At 34.0% G+C, this 14,647-nt stretch overlaps 1 protein-coding gene across 1 annotated transcript; it reads left to right on the top strand.

Moving 5' to 3' along the window:
• Positions 1-10,310: 10,310 nt before the first annotated feature.
• On the top strand, positions 10,311-10,871 carry LOC108360871 (glycine-rich selenoprotein-like). The gene is made up of 2 exons (XM_017613318.1): positions 10,311-10,419; positions 10,533-10,871. Exons 1-2 carry the CDS (start codon positions 10,365-10,367, stop codon positions 10,664-10,666), a joined length of 189 nt encoding a protein of 62 aa, XP_017468807.1. The 5' UTR covers positions 10,311-10,364; the 3' UTR covers positions 10,667-10,871.
• The last annotated feature ends 3,776 nt before the right edge of the window (positions 10,872-14,647 follow it).

Raw genomic sequence — 14,647 nt, 5'->3', positions numbered from 1 at the left:
AAAATTGATATTTATAATAATTTTTAGAAAAAATAAGAATATTATAAATTTTAGAAAAATGGGCGTAGCCACGCCCACTTATGGTTACATGTGTATATCTTGGTAACCGCTGCACCGATTTCGTCCAAACTCGGCACAGTTGTTGGCGTTGGTACAACATACCAAATGGCTGAAAATTTTCAAAATCGGACAATAACCACGCCCACATTCCATATAAGGTTAATTTAGAGGAATACGAAATCTTCGATAAATCAGTAAATATTAAGGCTAATTTATTCAAAATTGACGCTTGCAACAATTCTTTACCAAGAAATACGTTTATGATAAAATTTTGAAAAATGGGCGTGGCACCGCCCACTTATGATCACATATATGTATCTCGGCAACCGTTCTACCAATTTGTACCAAACTCGGTATGGTTACTGTGATTGCCACATAAAAGCAAAGCGTTGAAAATGATTGAAATCGGCCTAAAATTACGCCCGCTTTTCATATAACAATAAATTTCAGAAATGTTTGAAATTTCAATATTTCGAAATTTAAAGATACTAATTTACTCAAAATTTATACAACCCGGATTACCATGTAGCGGTAGCCTTCGGAAAGGTGAAAAAACATTTATTTAATACTTGCGCCGGGTATTTTATTTTCGGATCCGCCCGAACTTAGGCTTTCTTACTTGTTATTTAAGAAATAGAGCATGTCAACATTTTTAGGTTTTAGTTGCGACGTTTTTTCCTTTACTATACATTCATTCCGATTCTACTGATGACGTTAGGCCAACATAGTTGCCATATATTCTTTTATATAAAAGTATTGCCGCTTTTTAAAAAGCACATTCACCACTTTTGTGTCTTAAATTTGGAAAATTTTCGACATTGAAAATACTCGATAGTTTTGAAAAACTAGCGATAGTGAAAAAAAATCAAAACCATTAATAGTATCGATAGTGTCATCGATAGTTTTCCACCACCACTTTCTAACCTTTTGTACTTAAATGAATGTATCTGTAAATCGCTCTAGCGCCATGAACTAATGACGAAACTTTTTACCTTTGGCTGTTGAAGTTGAACGAAGAACAGACGCGTTCAGGTTCAGGTAAATGTTCAGTGAAGTCTAACGTGATGAAATGTCATATGCCAGTTTCAAAATAAACGGGTCCATATGAATAGTAAACAATTTTTGTAACAACAAAACAAATTTAATATGTTATGCTAATAATTGTGCATTTTTTCTGTGGTTAAAGACTAATTTTTTGTTTAGTTAAATCAAACTTCAAAATTAAAAATCGCCCTAATGTGCAAACATGTGTGTGTATTAAAATAATTACCCAGTAGAAATCGGTATATGAGTGAATTAGTGTGAACAATTCATGCGTAGTCATGAATTTCCACAAATAAATTCAAATTCTAGCGAATTTTAAGCCCAAACGGGCTTTAACAAGATATGCATTTGCATATGTAAGTGCTACTTGTTTGTATGTCCCCGTACATGGGCGTAGCCAGGTACGGGCAGGGGGTGCTCGAGCCCCCCCTAACTTTCAAATTTTCCTTATATATATATAAAATAGTACCCTGAAATGCCAGCTTAATAGGGTCGACCCCCCCCTAAATTTCATTCTGGCTACGCCGATGTCCCCGTATATTAAAATTTATCAGAAAAGTAGCATTTACATATGGGGATCTTGTAAGAATGCTTTAATACAGTTCCATTAATGCATCTTTATATGTTTGAAACATTAATACAGCCATATGAATACAGCAGTAGTACAAGTGTATGATTAAGGTACGCATACGCTCTGAGAAACCACGCGTGTTAAATGGAAATGAGGGTTCATTTAAACTGGCATGTATGTATACACAGCAGCAAGCTCATGCCACCAACAGCGATGTTGTATGCTTAAGATTTCTATTGGGTATGTACACTTTTACTGCTGATATCAACTTAACACACATACATACATAGTAAGTACATCTATAGAACTAACTCAATCAAGTGAATTGCCGAAAGTGAATTTAACTTTCAAATTCTTAACAAAGTTCATATAGTTATTTTAATATTTTTCAGCTATGACAATCATTATTTAAAATATTACAATTTCTTTTATAAATAGTTTTTATGTTAGATACTCTTTTTAAGAAATTTTAATTGTTTAGATGTTTAAATACTTACGATAGCTTTGAATCCTCTATGATCTAGAAAGTAAAATGTAATAACAATAAATATGTACTCAAAATAACGTTTCAAAGAAGCTTTAAAGTTGAATAGATTGTAATCAATAATCAAAGTTTATTCAAAATAGACCAAACTTAAAAACGAGATGGAATCTATTTAATGAATACTATGGGTAGAAGCAACATGCAACTTTTAATATTTTTGTTGGTTTGTATTGTTTCTTTTTTATTGCGTAGTTTGTTTATGTTTTTGTTTACAAACGCTAGCGAAACGAAAACCTTATCATCACATACAGCGAGCTATCAGTAGGTAATGCTAAGTTGCAAAGGTCAAGTAAATGCATTTAGCATTTATAATATGCATATAATTGGAAATTTCTAACAAAGTGGGAGCAAACCCCAACTCGTAAAAACCCCATGAAAATACAATTTGCATGGGTAACAAACTTCTTTCCGGAAAAACTCTAATTGATAAGGCATGCTTAAAAAACTATTATCAGCGGAAAGTACTTTGTGTGTTGCGTCGGGATCAGTGGCATTTATTTATTGCTCAATAAACGCAATGTAAAATTATACGACTGCATTTCCCAGTCTCAAGTCGGGAACTTTCACGCTTTTTGGCGACGCTTGATAATAAATAAGATTTATTATATCAATTAATGAATTAAATTAAAATGAAGCAAGGCAAATATAGGCGATGCTGCGATTCGCTTCAAAATAAAAATAAAAATAAAAAAGAAATAGCTAGTATTTAATACGACTACTTACAATTATAAGAACACTAGCAGACCCGGCGACCTCGTCCCGCCAAAAATTTATTTTATTTATTGAAAACTTTTGGTCCAACTTTTTCACCACAATTCACGCTTACGTTACGGTTTTGTGGTCGTAAGGAAGCATATCCTCCATTGCCGTCATAAATCTATATATGAGCCATACTTTTTTATGTCGGACGGATTTCGTAAAAAAAAATATGTCGTCTCCGATTTGCTTCAAATTTTTTTTTTGTGAGTTCTATACATGAAAAAAGCTAACACGTGTTCGAAGAATTTTTTTCCTCTTGTTCTTGTTCTGTCAAAGTTTGTATTTTTTCGTGATTCTGACCAGGGTTTGAAAAACTGTCAGCACAGCAACCACAGCATTATTATTTTTGCTTTTGCTTCGCTTTGAATTTTTTGATTTTCATTCGAACTGCTTTGCTTTTACTGGAACTTTGAAAATTGTATTTTGATTTTTTACTGGCAGTTTATTTAAAATTATTTATTGCTTTCGATTTGCTGCAAAATTTTAAACTTTTAACCAAATTTTGAGTATGTAGTTTTGTATTTCACTCAATTTCAGTATAATTAAGTGTAAGTTTTAAGCTAATGTTGTGGTTTTTGAGAATTTTTTTCCTGATTTTTTGTATGGGAAAAAATTTTGAAGAGCGTCAGTATTTAAAAGATTTATTCTGTACGTGTGTCACAAACACTGAACTCCTTCTAACCGAGCGAAACGATTTTTATGAAATTGTTGTATGTGTTTGAGTAGGTCCCTGTATGGTTTAGGTTCACAACTTAAAACGCCAGGAGGTGCTGGAGTCGAGTTATTACTCAATATTCGTATTTGTGATCCGATTTGACTCATTTTCGAGATCTATATGTATTAGTAACGATATACGCAAGGTGGCTCTGGAGCCGATTGTTCAGGATAAAAGATCTGCCCCGTTCGCTCGATTTTCAAAAATGAGGTGCCAAATGAAAGCGTTTGGCCTTTAGATGTGCAAACTGGTTTTATTTTTTGGAAAAGTGTTGCCTCCTGTTGAAAAATTTAATTCAAATTATTTAAAAATCAATGCCATCATATCCGCACCGTTCGTTCGATTTTTAAAAATGAGGTGTCAAATTAAAAGGCGTGGACTGTATGTGCAGTAAGTTTTTACTTTTTCGATAAGAGTTGCCACCTTTAAAAACTTATACTCAAATTATTAAAAAAAAGTAAATCAATTACATATTACAAAATGGGTATCAACGGAAATGGATTTGAAAAGCTTTGTTTCTTAGCTGAACTATAGGAGGTAAGAAAAATATGTATCACCATATGGGTACCAAACGAAAGGGGTTTCAGAAAGTAGTAATTTGAAAACATTTTCAAATGTCTAATTTATGCATACCTCGTTTATACCTACGCCAGAAACGCATTAACAAATAAAAACCCAGTGCATGAAGAAGTGAAACTTAATAGAGGAATTTCAGAAAGAAAAAGAAAGAATAGAGGAATTTCAGAAAGAAAAAGATGTGTGGTATACGTACACATGTACATATTTTCTAAAACACTAAATACATATTTATTTTAATTTTTTTAACGAGCTTTAATTTTTTATTTCTTATAACCAATTGCTAAGTTTAATTATTATTTTTGGCTGAGAAAACATGCATATCTACAATATTAACTAGTAGATTGTGGTAACTAAAGTAAAATATAAAAAGTTTTATTTCAATATTATTAATATTTCTAGAAAAACTGCATCAATGGTAGTCGCTAATTTGGTTGTTGGAACATATCTACCAATAACCATTTCCAATGAAAAGTTTTCTTTCACAAATTTTGTCAGTTCATCATACATGTAACGCCCAGCGAAAAGTTTACGTTGAAATCTCCTGCGAGAATTACAGGTCGATCATAACAGTCTACTTATTTTTATATTCATCTTCATCTTCATCTTCATCTTCATCTTCATCTTCATCTTCATTTTCATCTTCATCTTCATCTTCATCTTCATCTTCATCTTCATCTTCATCTTCTTCTTCATCTTCATCTTCATCTTCATCTTCATCTTCATCTTCATCTTCATCTCCATCTTCATCTTCATCTTCATCTTCATCTTCGTCTTCATCTGCTTCTTCATCTTCATCTTCATCTTTTCTTTATCTTTATCCTTGTTTTTGTCTATATTCTTGTCTTTGCATTAGTCTTTCCCCGCCCAACTGGCGTTTAACGCAGCTATTCGTTTTCTATACCCGCCATATACTACCTTTACCGTGGCGTTAAATATATATCGCAAACATATCGGAGCTGTAATAATAAGATTCACTTCAATTATTTGAGTTTAACTTTTTAAACAGGTGGTCACCGTCTTCAAGCACCTCAAAAATATTTTAATTGTGTTTATTTAAGCCCTTTCGTTTCACGCTTACTATATAGTATTTTACGCATAAGACTATTTTATAAATTTAACTAAATTTGACTTTTGAAACAGGTGGCAACCCTCCTCCATGTAGCTAAAAAATACAGTTTATTCGAAACCATTTCTTTTGATGCCCATATTGGGATAATTCATTTAACTTAATAAATAATTTGAATTTGGTTTTCGTATATATGGCAACCCTTTAAACACCTAAAACTATATTGCACATCTACAGATCAAGCTCTTTCATTTGACACCTCATTTTTGAAAATCGAACGAACGATACAGATTTTATGACTTGGTGTTAAATATTTAACGCAACCCTCTGCGGCAGAGAAATTTTTAATTCGTTTATCTAACATGTGGCAACTCCTTTCATGGAACTAAAGATATGTTGCACACCCGAAGGACAAGGCCTTTCATATGACACCTCATTTTTGAAAATCGGACGAGCGATACAGATTTTATGACTTGGTGTTAAATATTTAACGCAACCATCTCCGAACTCGATTAAGAAGTTTCACTTCAAAATATGATTTTACGCAACACATATTTCTCTCAAGCATTTATACCTGTGTTGTTATAGCACACTTGCTGAAACCGTATTAAAAAGTAAACAAAATTTATTATTTTTATTCGATATTTTTTAAATAATTAATTGGCGCGGTGGACCGAAATGGAAGAGAACAAGAATTCAAATTTGTTATAATAATAATTCAAAGTTAAAACGGGCTGTATAAAGAAAACCAGCCCATTTTCACTTCGGGTCATATGAGTGTGTTTCTGTTTTCTAACCGATATGAGAAATGAAAAAGCGATTTTTTGAATCAATACACTTTTGAATTTCTGAGCGTACTGAAAGTTGGTTTATGCTTCCGTTTTGAATCACAGCGAACTGGGTCAAAGCACTTTTTGTGTTGGTATAAACGAGGTATTAGTTTACTTCTACACAAGTTATATGAAACATCAAAATGTGGATGTCAAACGAAGGAGTGTTAAGAAATATTTGGTTGAACGCCAGAATATTTTTGTACTTAGCGGGGTTGCAACATGTTTAAAAATTTTAATTCAAATTATTTAATAACTATTAGTCGAAGGGGGTTAGAAAAAATTTTATTTCTGAGCTGTACTTAGCGGGGTTGCCAAATTCCACTTAATTCGTCAGTTAATTAAAATATGTATTGCAATGTCAGGCGAAGGAGAGTTAACCAGGATTAAGCTTGAAAATACTTTTGAAGAGGGCTTTCACCTATTTGAAAGGTGTAACTCAATTAACTAATACAAAAAGTATATGAAATAAAAAAATATCGTAGTCAAACAAAAGAATCTTAAGAAATCTTTAGTTTGACCTTTTGGAATGTTTGAAGAGGGTTGCTACGTGTTTAAAAATATATTCAAATTATTAATTTATTAAGGAGGGTTGCCATTTGTTCGAACAATTCAATTCAAATTAGTTCTTCAGTTTGTTGAAATACATGTGTATCACAATGTCAGACGAAAGAGATTTAAGAAGGTTTTAATTTGGGAATACCTTTGAAAGGGAATTTCAAAAATGAGAGGTCAAATTAATGCCAGACTGCTATTCACTGGCACTCGGATCTCTTACAACTCTGAGTAACATTTGGAATATTTTTTAAGTTTTGAAATTAAGTTTTGGGCGTTTTAACACCATGCGGGTTCACTAGTTGTCTTTATTCTGTTTAGTCGCCGTAAAGCAAGGATCTCAATGGTTATGGTGGTAGATTTAACGGTAGTAATTTGTCTTTGATCCCTGGTGTCTCCGAATGACTTCACTTGATGACTTTTAGCAATAACTCGACTCCAACCCCACCTTGCGGCTCTTTTTGCAATAGTATTGCCCCTACCGAGCAATTTTTTCGCTTCACGTTACCAATACATATTTTGAATCTTAGACAGTTTAGATCATAAATACGACTGTCAGAAAAAACGCGACTCCAGCGCCAGCTGGCATTTTCAGTTGAGAACCTGAACTATACAGGGACCCACTAAACCACATAAAAGAAATTCATTAAAATCATTTCGGTCATCTAGGAAGAGTTCACTCACAAACACACATGCCGAAGAACTATATATGTATGTATGTATTTGCAGATAGGTAAAATTTCTAGTATGTCTGAAAGGCACCACACGCCCTTTTTGCTATAGCCCCCAGTTTTCTCCATGAGTATGTGATTGGCTTCAAAATCTCCACACCCCATTTCCAGGACTCTACCACAAATACTTCCAGAGAATTCTATTTGTATGGGAGATGTAAAGGCTTTCTTGATATATCGAAATTATTATCAGCCTATAATCAAAAAGTTACCAAAATTTAAAAAAATCGGTACAGGCGATCGCGAAATCAACTATTATAAAGGATAGGACTTCTCTTTATATAATTGGTACCGGAAAAATAGATTATATATGCTAATCTAGGCAAAAAGCTACTTACGTACCAAATTGAAAGCAATTCGGACCATAAATAAGATTTTTTCGAATAAATCGGGCCTTGGTCCCCCCTACCCTTGACATGGTGGTTGCTGAAAGCTATTTACATATATACAAAACTTCACGAAAATCGGACCTTCCGTTCGCGAGATTACCTGTTACAAGAAAAATAACTCCTCTATATATAACTACCTACTAGCTGGACTCGGTTGCGCGGGACTTCGCGCGTGTTTGGTAAACTGTTATTGAAATAATTTACCGACTTTCGAGGATGCACCTATACATATTCATGACAGATGAGAGATCCAAGATTTAAAAAAAAAACATAGTTAAATTTTTCATTAAGGGTATTCATCAAACCTTATAAATGCATTCTAAACCGTATAAAGTTATAATTATGTAAACCTTATAAATGAACTGTCAAAATTTGTATGGAAACTCGTTTACACATTTCAGATAAATTTCTCCAGTGATTTCAGTGAATAAACTTGATAAACTGAAGCCAATGCAACTCTGCCGCAACTCTAGCTATGTTTTCTTGGGCAATAATCGGGATCCGCATAAAACTTTTGCTTGCAAATTCAACAACAACGATATGATCCTGACAGAGATCTGGTTATATTATTATCCATTCTGTTTGTTTTGTTTCACTGATAATTTGGCCCCACAGTTTGGTAGCAGTGACAAATGAATTCATACACAAACAGATATTCTCATCTCATCTCATTCTCATTCATTGTTTCTTTTAAATTGCTTCAAATAAATCGCCTTTATGTTATATGTGCATTTATTTGATTGATTGATTTTATTGATTTATTTGATTTATATTACTATACAAGTATACAATAGAGAAAAATGACTGCAGTACAGTTTAATAATATCTCGTAAATATAATTTTTTCCCATTTAGGGCCGTTTTCTGATGTAACCTTTAACTTTAAAGCTTACTTTATATTTAAAGGTTGGATTAAAAGTAAAGCTATGTCTAAAGTTAAGCATTTCTATTATCAGTTTATGACGTATGTATCTTTCTTGGTTGTAAACCAATTTAAAACGGGTAATAAAATGCTCTACTTTAGGCACAATCTCAAATTTTAATGTAACCTTTAAATATAAAGTGAACTTTAAAGTTACAGGATACTTGAGAAAACGGCCCTTAATGAGTTAGTTTCTATAATTTCTTTATCCTCGTGCTAGTAATATAAAGTTAGTGATACTGAGCTCGATAACCAAAGAAAACACGACTATTGTCGCAAGTGTAAACGAAAAGAGAGTGTGGGTCGTTCATGTAACAGAGTGTGTAAACTTATAAGATTATCTGCTTGATAAAGTTATCGGTTTAGATGAATACCACTATTGTGTTTTTATTAGTAAACGATGAAAAGTAACAACAAGCAAAAACCAAAACCGACTCGTATAAAAATTTAAGATCGTCGTTAATTTCTTCATGATCCAATCATCAGATTTACAGCCTTATTCTGTATCACGAACGATAGGCAACACGAACGATTCGTCTGCAGAGGAATGATTCAAAAATTAGTCCGGCGGCATCATTTTAACCTGTTTAAACGCTACCGAGACCATTGCAACGTAATGTATGAAAAGCAAGAGGAAGACGACCGATAGAGTTTAAAATCGCAATCAGAGAGGTTGTCGTCTGCAGACGAATCGTTTTGCCTATCGTTCGTGATACAGAATAAGGCCCTTAAACCAAATTAAAATGGCACTACCTTTCCTTTAAAAAAGAATTATAGAAATCGGTAACACACACAAAAAAAATAGACACACAGATAACCTTCGCCCTTTTGTGAAATCGGTTAAAAGTCAACTATAATAGGTCCATTCTTTTGCAACCGAGCTACAAAAGAACAGCTCTAATATTAGATATAGATTTCTAATGAAAAAAAGTGATATAAAATAGTTTTTTAAAAGTACCATATTTCGTTGATTTTTAACTGGTGTGGATCTAGTTACTATCGGATTGTTTCGTTTGTGGCGAAAAAGATCTAATACGAAACTAGCAATTTGATTCCCTAATTCGCGGTTTCCCTGCAGGGATTACAGTTTATGTTTGGCATTTTTACTACAGTATTCTTTTCTTTGAACATATGTGCCATTATATGAAGCGAAATGTTCTTAAAAAAATTGTTTATTTGTTTACCTTAACTAAACGGCTTTTAAATAAATAAGTAATAAGATGTGGCATTTTGTTCATGTTAAAGGTGATGGTTTGATATTGCGCATTGAGGAGTAGAACCTGTCAGCAGTGGGGTGGATTGAGCAGAGCAGACGCCGCCACATGTCGCTATTGTTTTTCACACTGAGAAACCTGTTAAAATTTCTACGAATTGAAAAGTCGCATATGTATGTCGTCCATCTCTTTTGATCGATTAGAAAATCTCGTGCTGCGCCTTCTAATTACCACAGTAAAGCCGGTCGCTACCAAGCAGGCATTATCTGTTACATAACTAACCCAGTGGATTTTCATGGCTGCTTAATGCATTGCAATGCGATAAGATTCTGTATAAAAGCAGAAGCATTTGAGATAGAATTCATTGCATTCGCAACATTTGCAACATGAAGTTCACACTTTTCTTCGGTTTCGTATTGGCCATTTTGGCTTTGGCTTTCGGTGAGTATTGAAGGATGTGCTACGCATTTGTAGGACTATAATATATGTAGGTGTACTTAAAACAACGCACACGTTTTAATAACTTGAATAATGGATGTTTTGTATATTTTCAGCCAACCCCAACCCTATGCCCAACCCCAATCCTGAACCATTGCCCGGTGGTGGTGGCGGCGGCGGCGGCGGCGGTGGCGGTCTTGAGCTTGAACTCGGAGGCGGTGGTGGTGGCGGTGGCGGCGGCGGAAAGTAAACTATCCACCCAGTTCAAAGAATACTCGTCGACGATTTTAGCTTTTTTAGTTTAGTTTTAATTCAATAAAAAATAATAATTTCTCCACAGAGTAAAAGTAAAGTTTTTTATTTACATATGTACATACTGTCGATTATTTGACTGGCAATGTAAAGCAAAAAATTTAAATCTTTGTAATCAGAATTAAATGAAGTTCTAGTACGCAGCTTTATAGCTCAATTATTTTAAGTATAAAAAGGTGGAATTTTGAAGAGTCTTAAGTTAAGCATTTTCTGCACTACAAATTTATTTTGCTATGAAAATTTCCGAAAATGCGTTTTTCTAGTTTACCTTAAAGGCTCGCAGTAATAGTTTGAAGTCAGTTCTAAAAAGACTAATAGAACCAAAAATTACTTGAAGTCGAATAAGTAGGGATGCAATATCGCTCATAAAATCATCGATATTGGCGATACCGATATTAACCAAAAAAATATCGGCTGATCGGCTGATATATCAACCAAAAAATACTGATACTATATTGATATTGAATATCGATTTAGGATTTTTTTTTTTAGGACTTTTTCATGTACATATGTAAATGTACGTAAATTAGTATGTACAAATATATTGTTCATAAAAATGTATACATATCGCTATCTAAAGGTGAAATGGTGCCAAGTCCACTTTTTACAAAACTAAGTTTTTGATGCAGACTGACAGGTAATGCGAAACTACATCAATTTTTTGTCTCTCCTGAACAACTTAAAAAAAAAATGGACTTGATACTTTGTCACCTTAAGGTAACCATATATTCCTTTGGAGTTTCACTCTCAATTCTTTAAATGTTAAAATAAAATAATTCAAACAAAAAACGAGTTTGATTATTGCGTAGATAAAAAGTACTTAAAGGAAACAAAAAACGTAAACTTTAATACATCACAAATAGTCACATCTTCAGTTGCTAATTCTTTTTAAACATTAAAAATGTAGGAACTTAATATCGAGTTCTAACTAGGCAACTTATCGACCGATAAAATTAGCCGCGCGTGTGTGCTCACCGGGTCTAACTAGTAGGTAGACTAAACTTTCTTTTAGGGAGTAGGTATAAAGACTTACGCAGCCGAAAGTTCTTGTTAGGATGATACCGTGAGGACCACAACTGCAAGTATTTCCTTCAAGCCGGGCCATCTACTGTCCACGTCGAAAGCCATTCCATGGTCATTCAGCCACTTTGTATGTTGCACCTGGTTAAATTCCTACCAGTGTGACCGCAAACTTGTGAAAAATTTTACCAGAAAAGAGACTTAAAATGTATCAATATGTATCACTTTTTTCATTTAAGTATCAAAGCATCAATATTAAATAAAACCAACAATTTTTATGAAAAACCATTTTCCAAACATTAACATTTATTGCACGAGCAAGTCGAAATTATTTCCCGAAAGCGATTTGCGAGTTGCAGTTACACCTTGCAATTTTTATTGCATTTGCCGCATGACGCCGCCAGAAAACATTCAATTCAAGTCAATTTCGGTGTTTAAAAACATTTAATTAAAAAAAAAAAAACTTGCTGAAAACTTCCTAAAACGTCATCATAAATAATCCAATAGGAAACAGATTCTTATTTTGATTTAATATTAATATTTCATCGATGTTACCACCAGCACGCTTTCTTTCGAGTGAAAATATGGCTGCCGAACTATCAAATTTCCTGCAATAGATGTCAAGCAATAAGCGCTGACATATATTGCAACCCACGAGAAATAGGCGGTATCCATTGGAAATATATTATGTGACATGGTTATCACGACATTGGTGTTTTCCTGTGGAAAGATGGCCTTTCCGAGCACCGAATTACCGAGTACCAAGCCCTAATTTTTGTTATTGAGCGTTGTGCTGTATGCAACTGATTCCTCCTATTGGGCTTGGGCCAGACCAGTTTGGTCCAAGCTATACCTTTCTATTCTACCACATTTAGATAGAACAAGATTAGCTTAGGCAAAACTGGTTTTTCCGAAAATTGGGTTTAACCGGTAATATATTTATTTATTCATTTTAGTTAATCTAGAACAGTGTAACATTTCTTACAGATTACAAAGAATGCAAATTAAAGGGCACTCAAGACTAAATAAATAATTCATTTAATAACATGTAGAAATAAATAGTATTTTGGGGAAGAAAAGCTAAGACCATTAAAGTTTGAAAGCGAATTAAGTTCTCTCAAAGTTCTCAGAATCGGAGCATTACAAGCATAATTAGTTTCAACAATGCCCAACCAGAAAATGTTATGATTCCGTAGACTTCGCAGCGGAATATTGAAATTAATTTTTTCGAGTAAAGACTGGGAGTCGATCGTCCCACTTATTAGGTCGAAAACGAAAGTAAGTAAGAGAATATTATTTCTACTTTCTAACGATTTTAGGTTAATGAGCATGCACCGACCTCTGTAAGATGGAATTGGCTCAGTAAATTTCAGGGAACGTACAGCATAGCGGATAAAGGCTTTTTGTACTCGCTCAAGCCTACTAATATGACATGCATAATATGGTCTCCATATAAAAGCAGCGTATTCTAACTTAGAACGCAGAAGGGAAGTACATACCCTGTGGTGAAAATCTCTAGATCTGAACTGGGGCGCTTCTAGTACATTTAGACCCAGTACTGGTTCGCGATAAATCTCTTTTACATGCAAGCAACTGGCGAATTTAACATGGCGATGTCCTAGGAAGTGTCAATTGCCCCCCGCTGCATTCCTTTTTCGATAGTTCCGAACTAGTCCTAAATTCTATAGTTCCGAACCAGTTCTAAAATTGACAGACGAAAGAAAAAAGTATCACGAGGTTTTCAAAGAAACCTTTTTTTCAATTTGAAATTAAATTTGTGTGAATGATTGTAAGAAATGTACGTTTACATACCTTGCTGTAGCTGACTTTGCAGAGGTGCTCGCTGTTATTGGTTAGATTCCAGACGACCCCAAGTTGTTAATATATTAACACAAAGCATTGTTTTGTATTACCAAACTATGAAATAGCATCTGCGAAGCACAGAATAGAAGCGCATTTGAACGAAAAAGCCGCCGAACACATATCTATGTAAGGTAAACAAGCCCCCCGCTGCATCCTTTATTCGATAGTTCCGAAATAGTTCTAAACTCGACAAATAGGATCTAGTTCGTTCTGCATCCCTTTTTCTATAGTTCCGAACCATTTCTAAATTCGTCACTTTAGATATAGATTTGTAGTGAAAAAAACTGAAAAAATTAGTTTCTTAAAAGTACCACTTTTCGCCGATTTTGGACTGGTGGGGATCTAGTTCTTATCGACCTAGTACGGAACTAGAAATTTGATTCACTAGTCCGCGGTTTCCCTGGAGGGTAACAACTTAAGAGTATAGGGATCAGTAAAGACTGAGCTGAAACGTCGAATGAAAGCAAGTACAGTATATGACTTTGCAATAGTGTAGTTTAAATGACTTTGAAAGGAGAATCTAGAGTCAAATACCATCCCAAGATCAATAATTTCACTCGGATTGGATAACCTATAACCATCAATGTGATAGGAGGTGGAATGGAATAAAGAGGTTTAGAATAAGAGACATGAAAACACTTGCTTATATTTAATCTTAAGTTATTTCTTCTGCACCAAGCATCGACGTTATCTTACATATATTTACACATACAGTCATCGGCGTAGCCAGAATGAAATTTAGAGTGGGGCTCGACCCTATTAAGCTGGCATTTCAGGGTACTATTTAAATATATATAAGGAAATTTTGAAAGTTAGGGGGGGGAGGCTCGAGCAACCCCCTTCCCCTACCTGGCTACGCCCATGCATACAGTGCTTATAATAACTAGACGACACCCACATATTGACAAATTTTGACTATTTATTTTATCGCTTCTTGATTTTAGTTATTATTTTTTAACTAACTTCCAAAAACGGAGGAGGTTATCAGTTCGTCGAAAGTTTTTTTTTTTTTTTTTTTTTTTTTTTTTTTTTTTTT

The sequence above is a fragment of the Rhagoletis zephyria genome, unplaced genomic scaffold, assembly GCF_001687245.7.
Source record: "Rhagoletis zephyria isolate East Lansing unplaced genomic scaffold, Rhagoletis_zephyria_1.1 Rzeph_scaffold_00646, whole genome shotgun sequence".
Classification (NCBI taxonomy): Eukaryota; Metazoa; Arthropoda; class Insecta; order Diptera; family Tephritidae; genus Rhagoletis; species Rhagoletis zephyria.
The sequence above is the reverse complement of the archived record's forward strand: the minus strand, read 5'-3'. Positions and strand labels throughout refer to the sequence as shown.

Coding starts and splice junctions, on each gene's coding strand:
- LOC108360871 (XM_017613318.1), top strand. CDS start 10,365: ATGAAGTTCACACTTTTCTTCGGTTTCGTATTGGCCATTTTGGCTTTG. Junction 10,420..10,532: donor CATTTTGGCTTTGGCTTTCG/GTGAGTATTGAA, acceptor GTATATTTTCAG/CCAACCCCAACCCTATGCCC.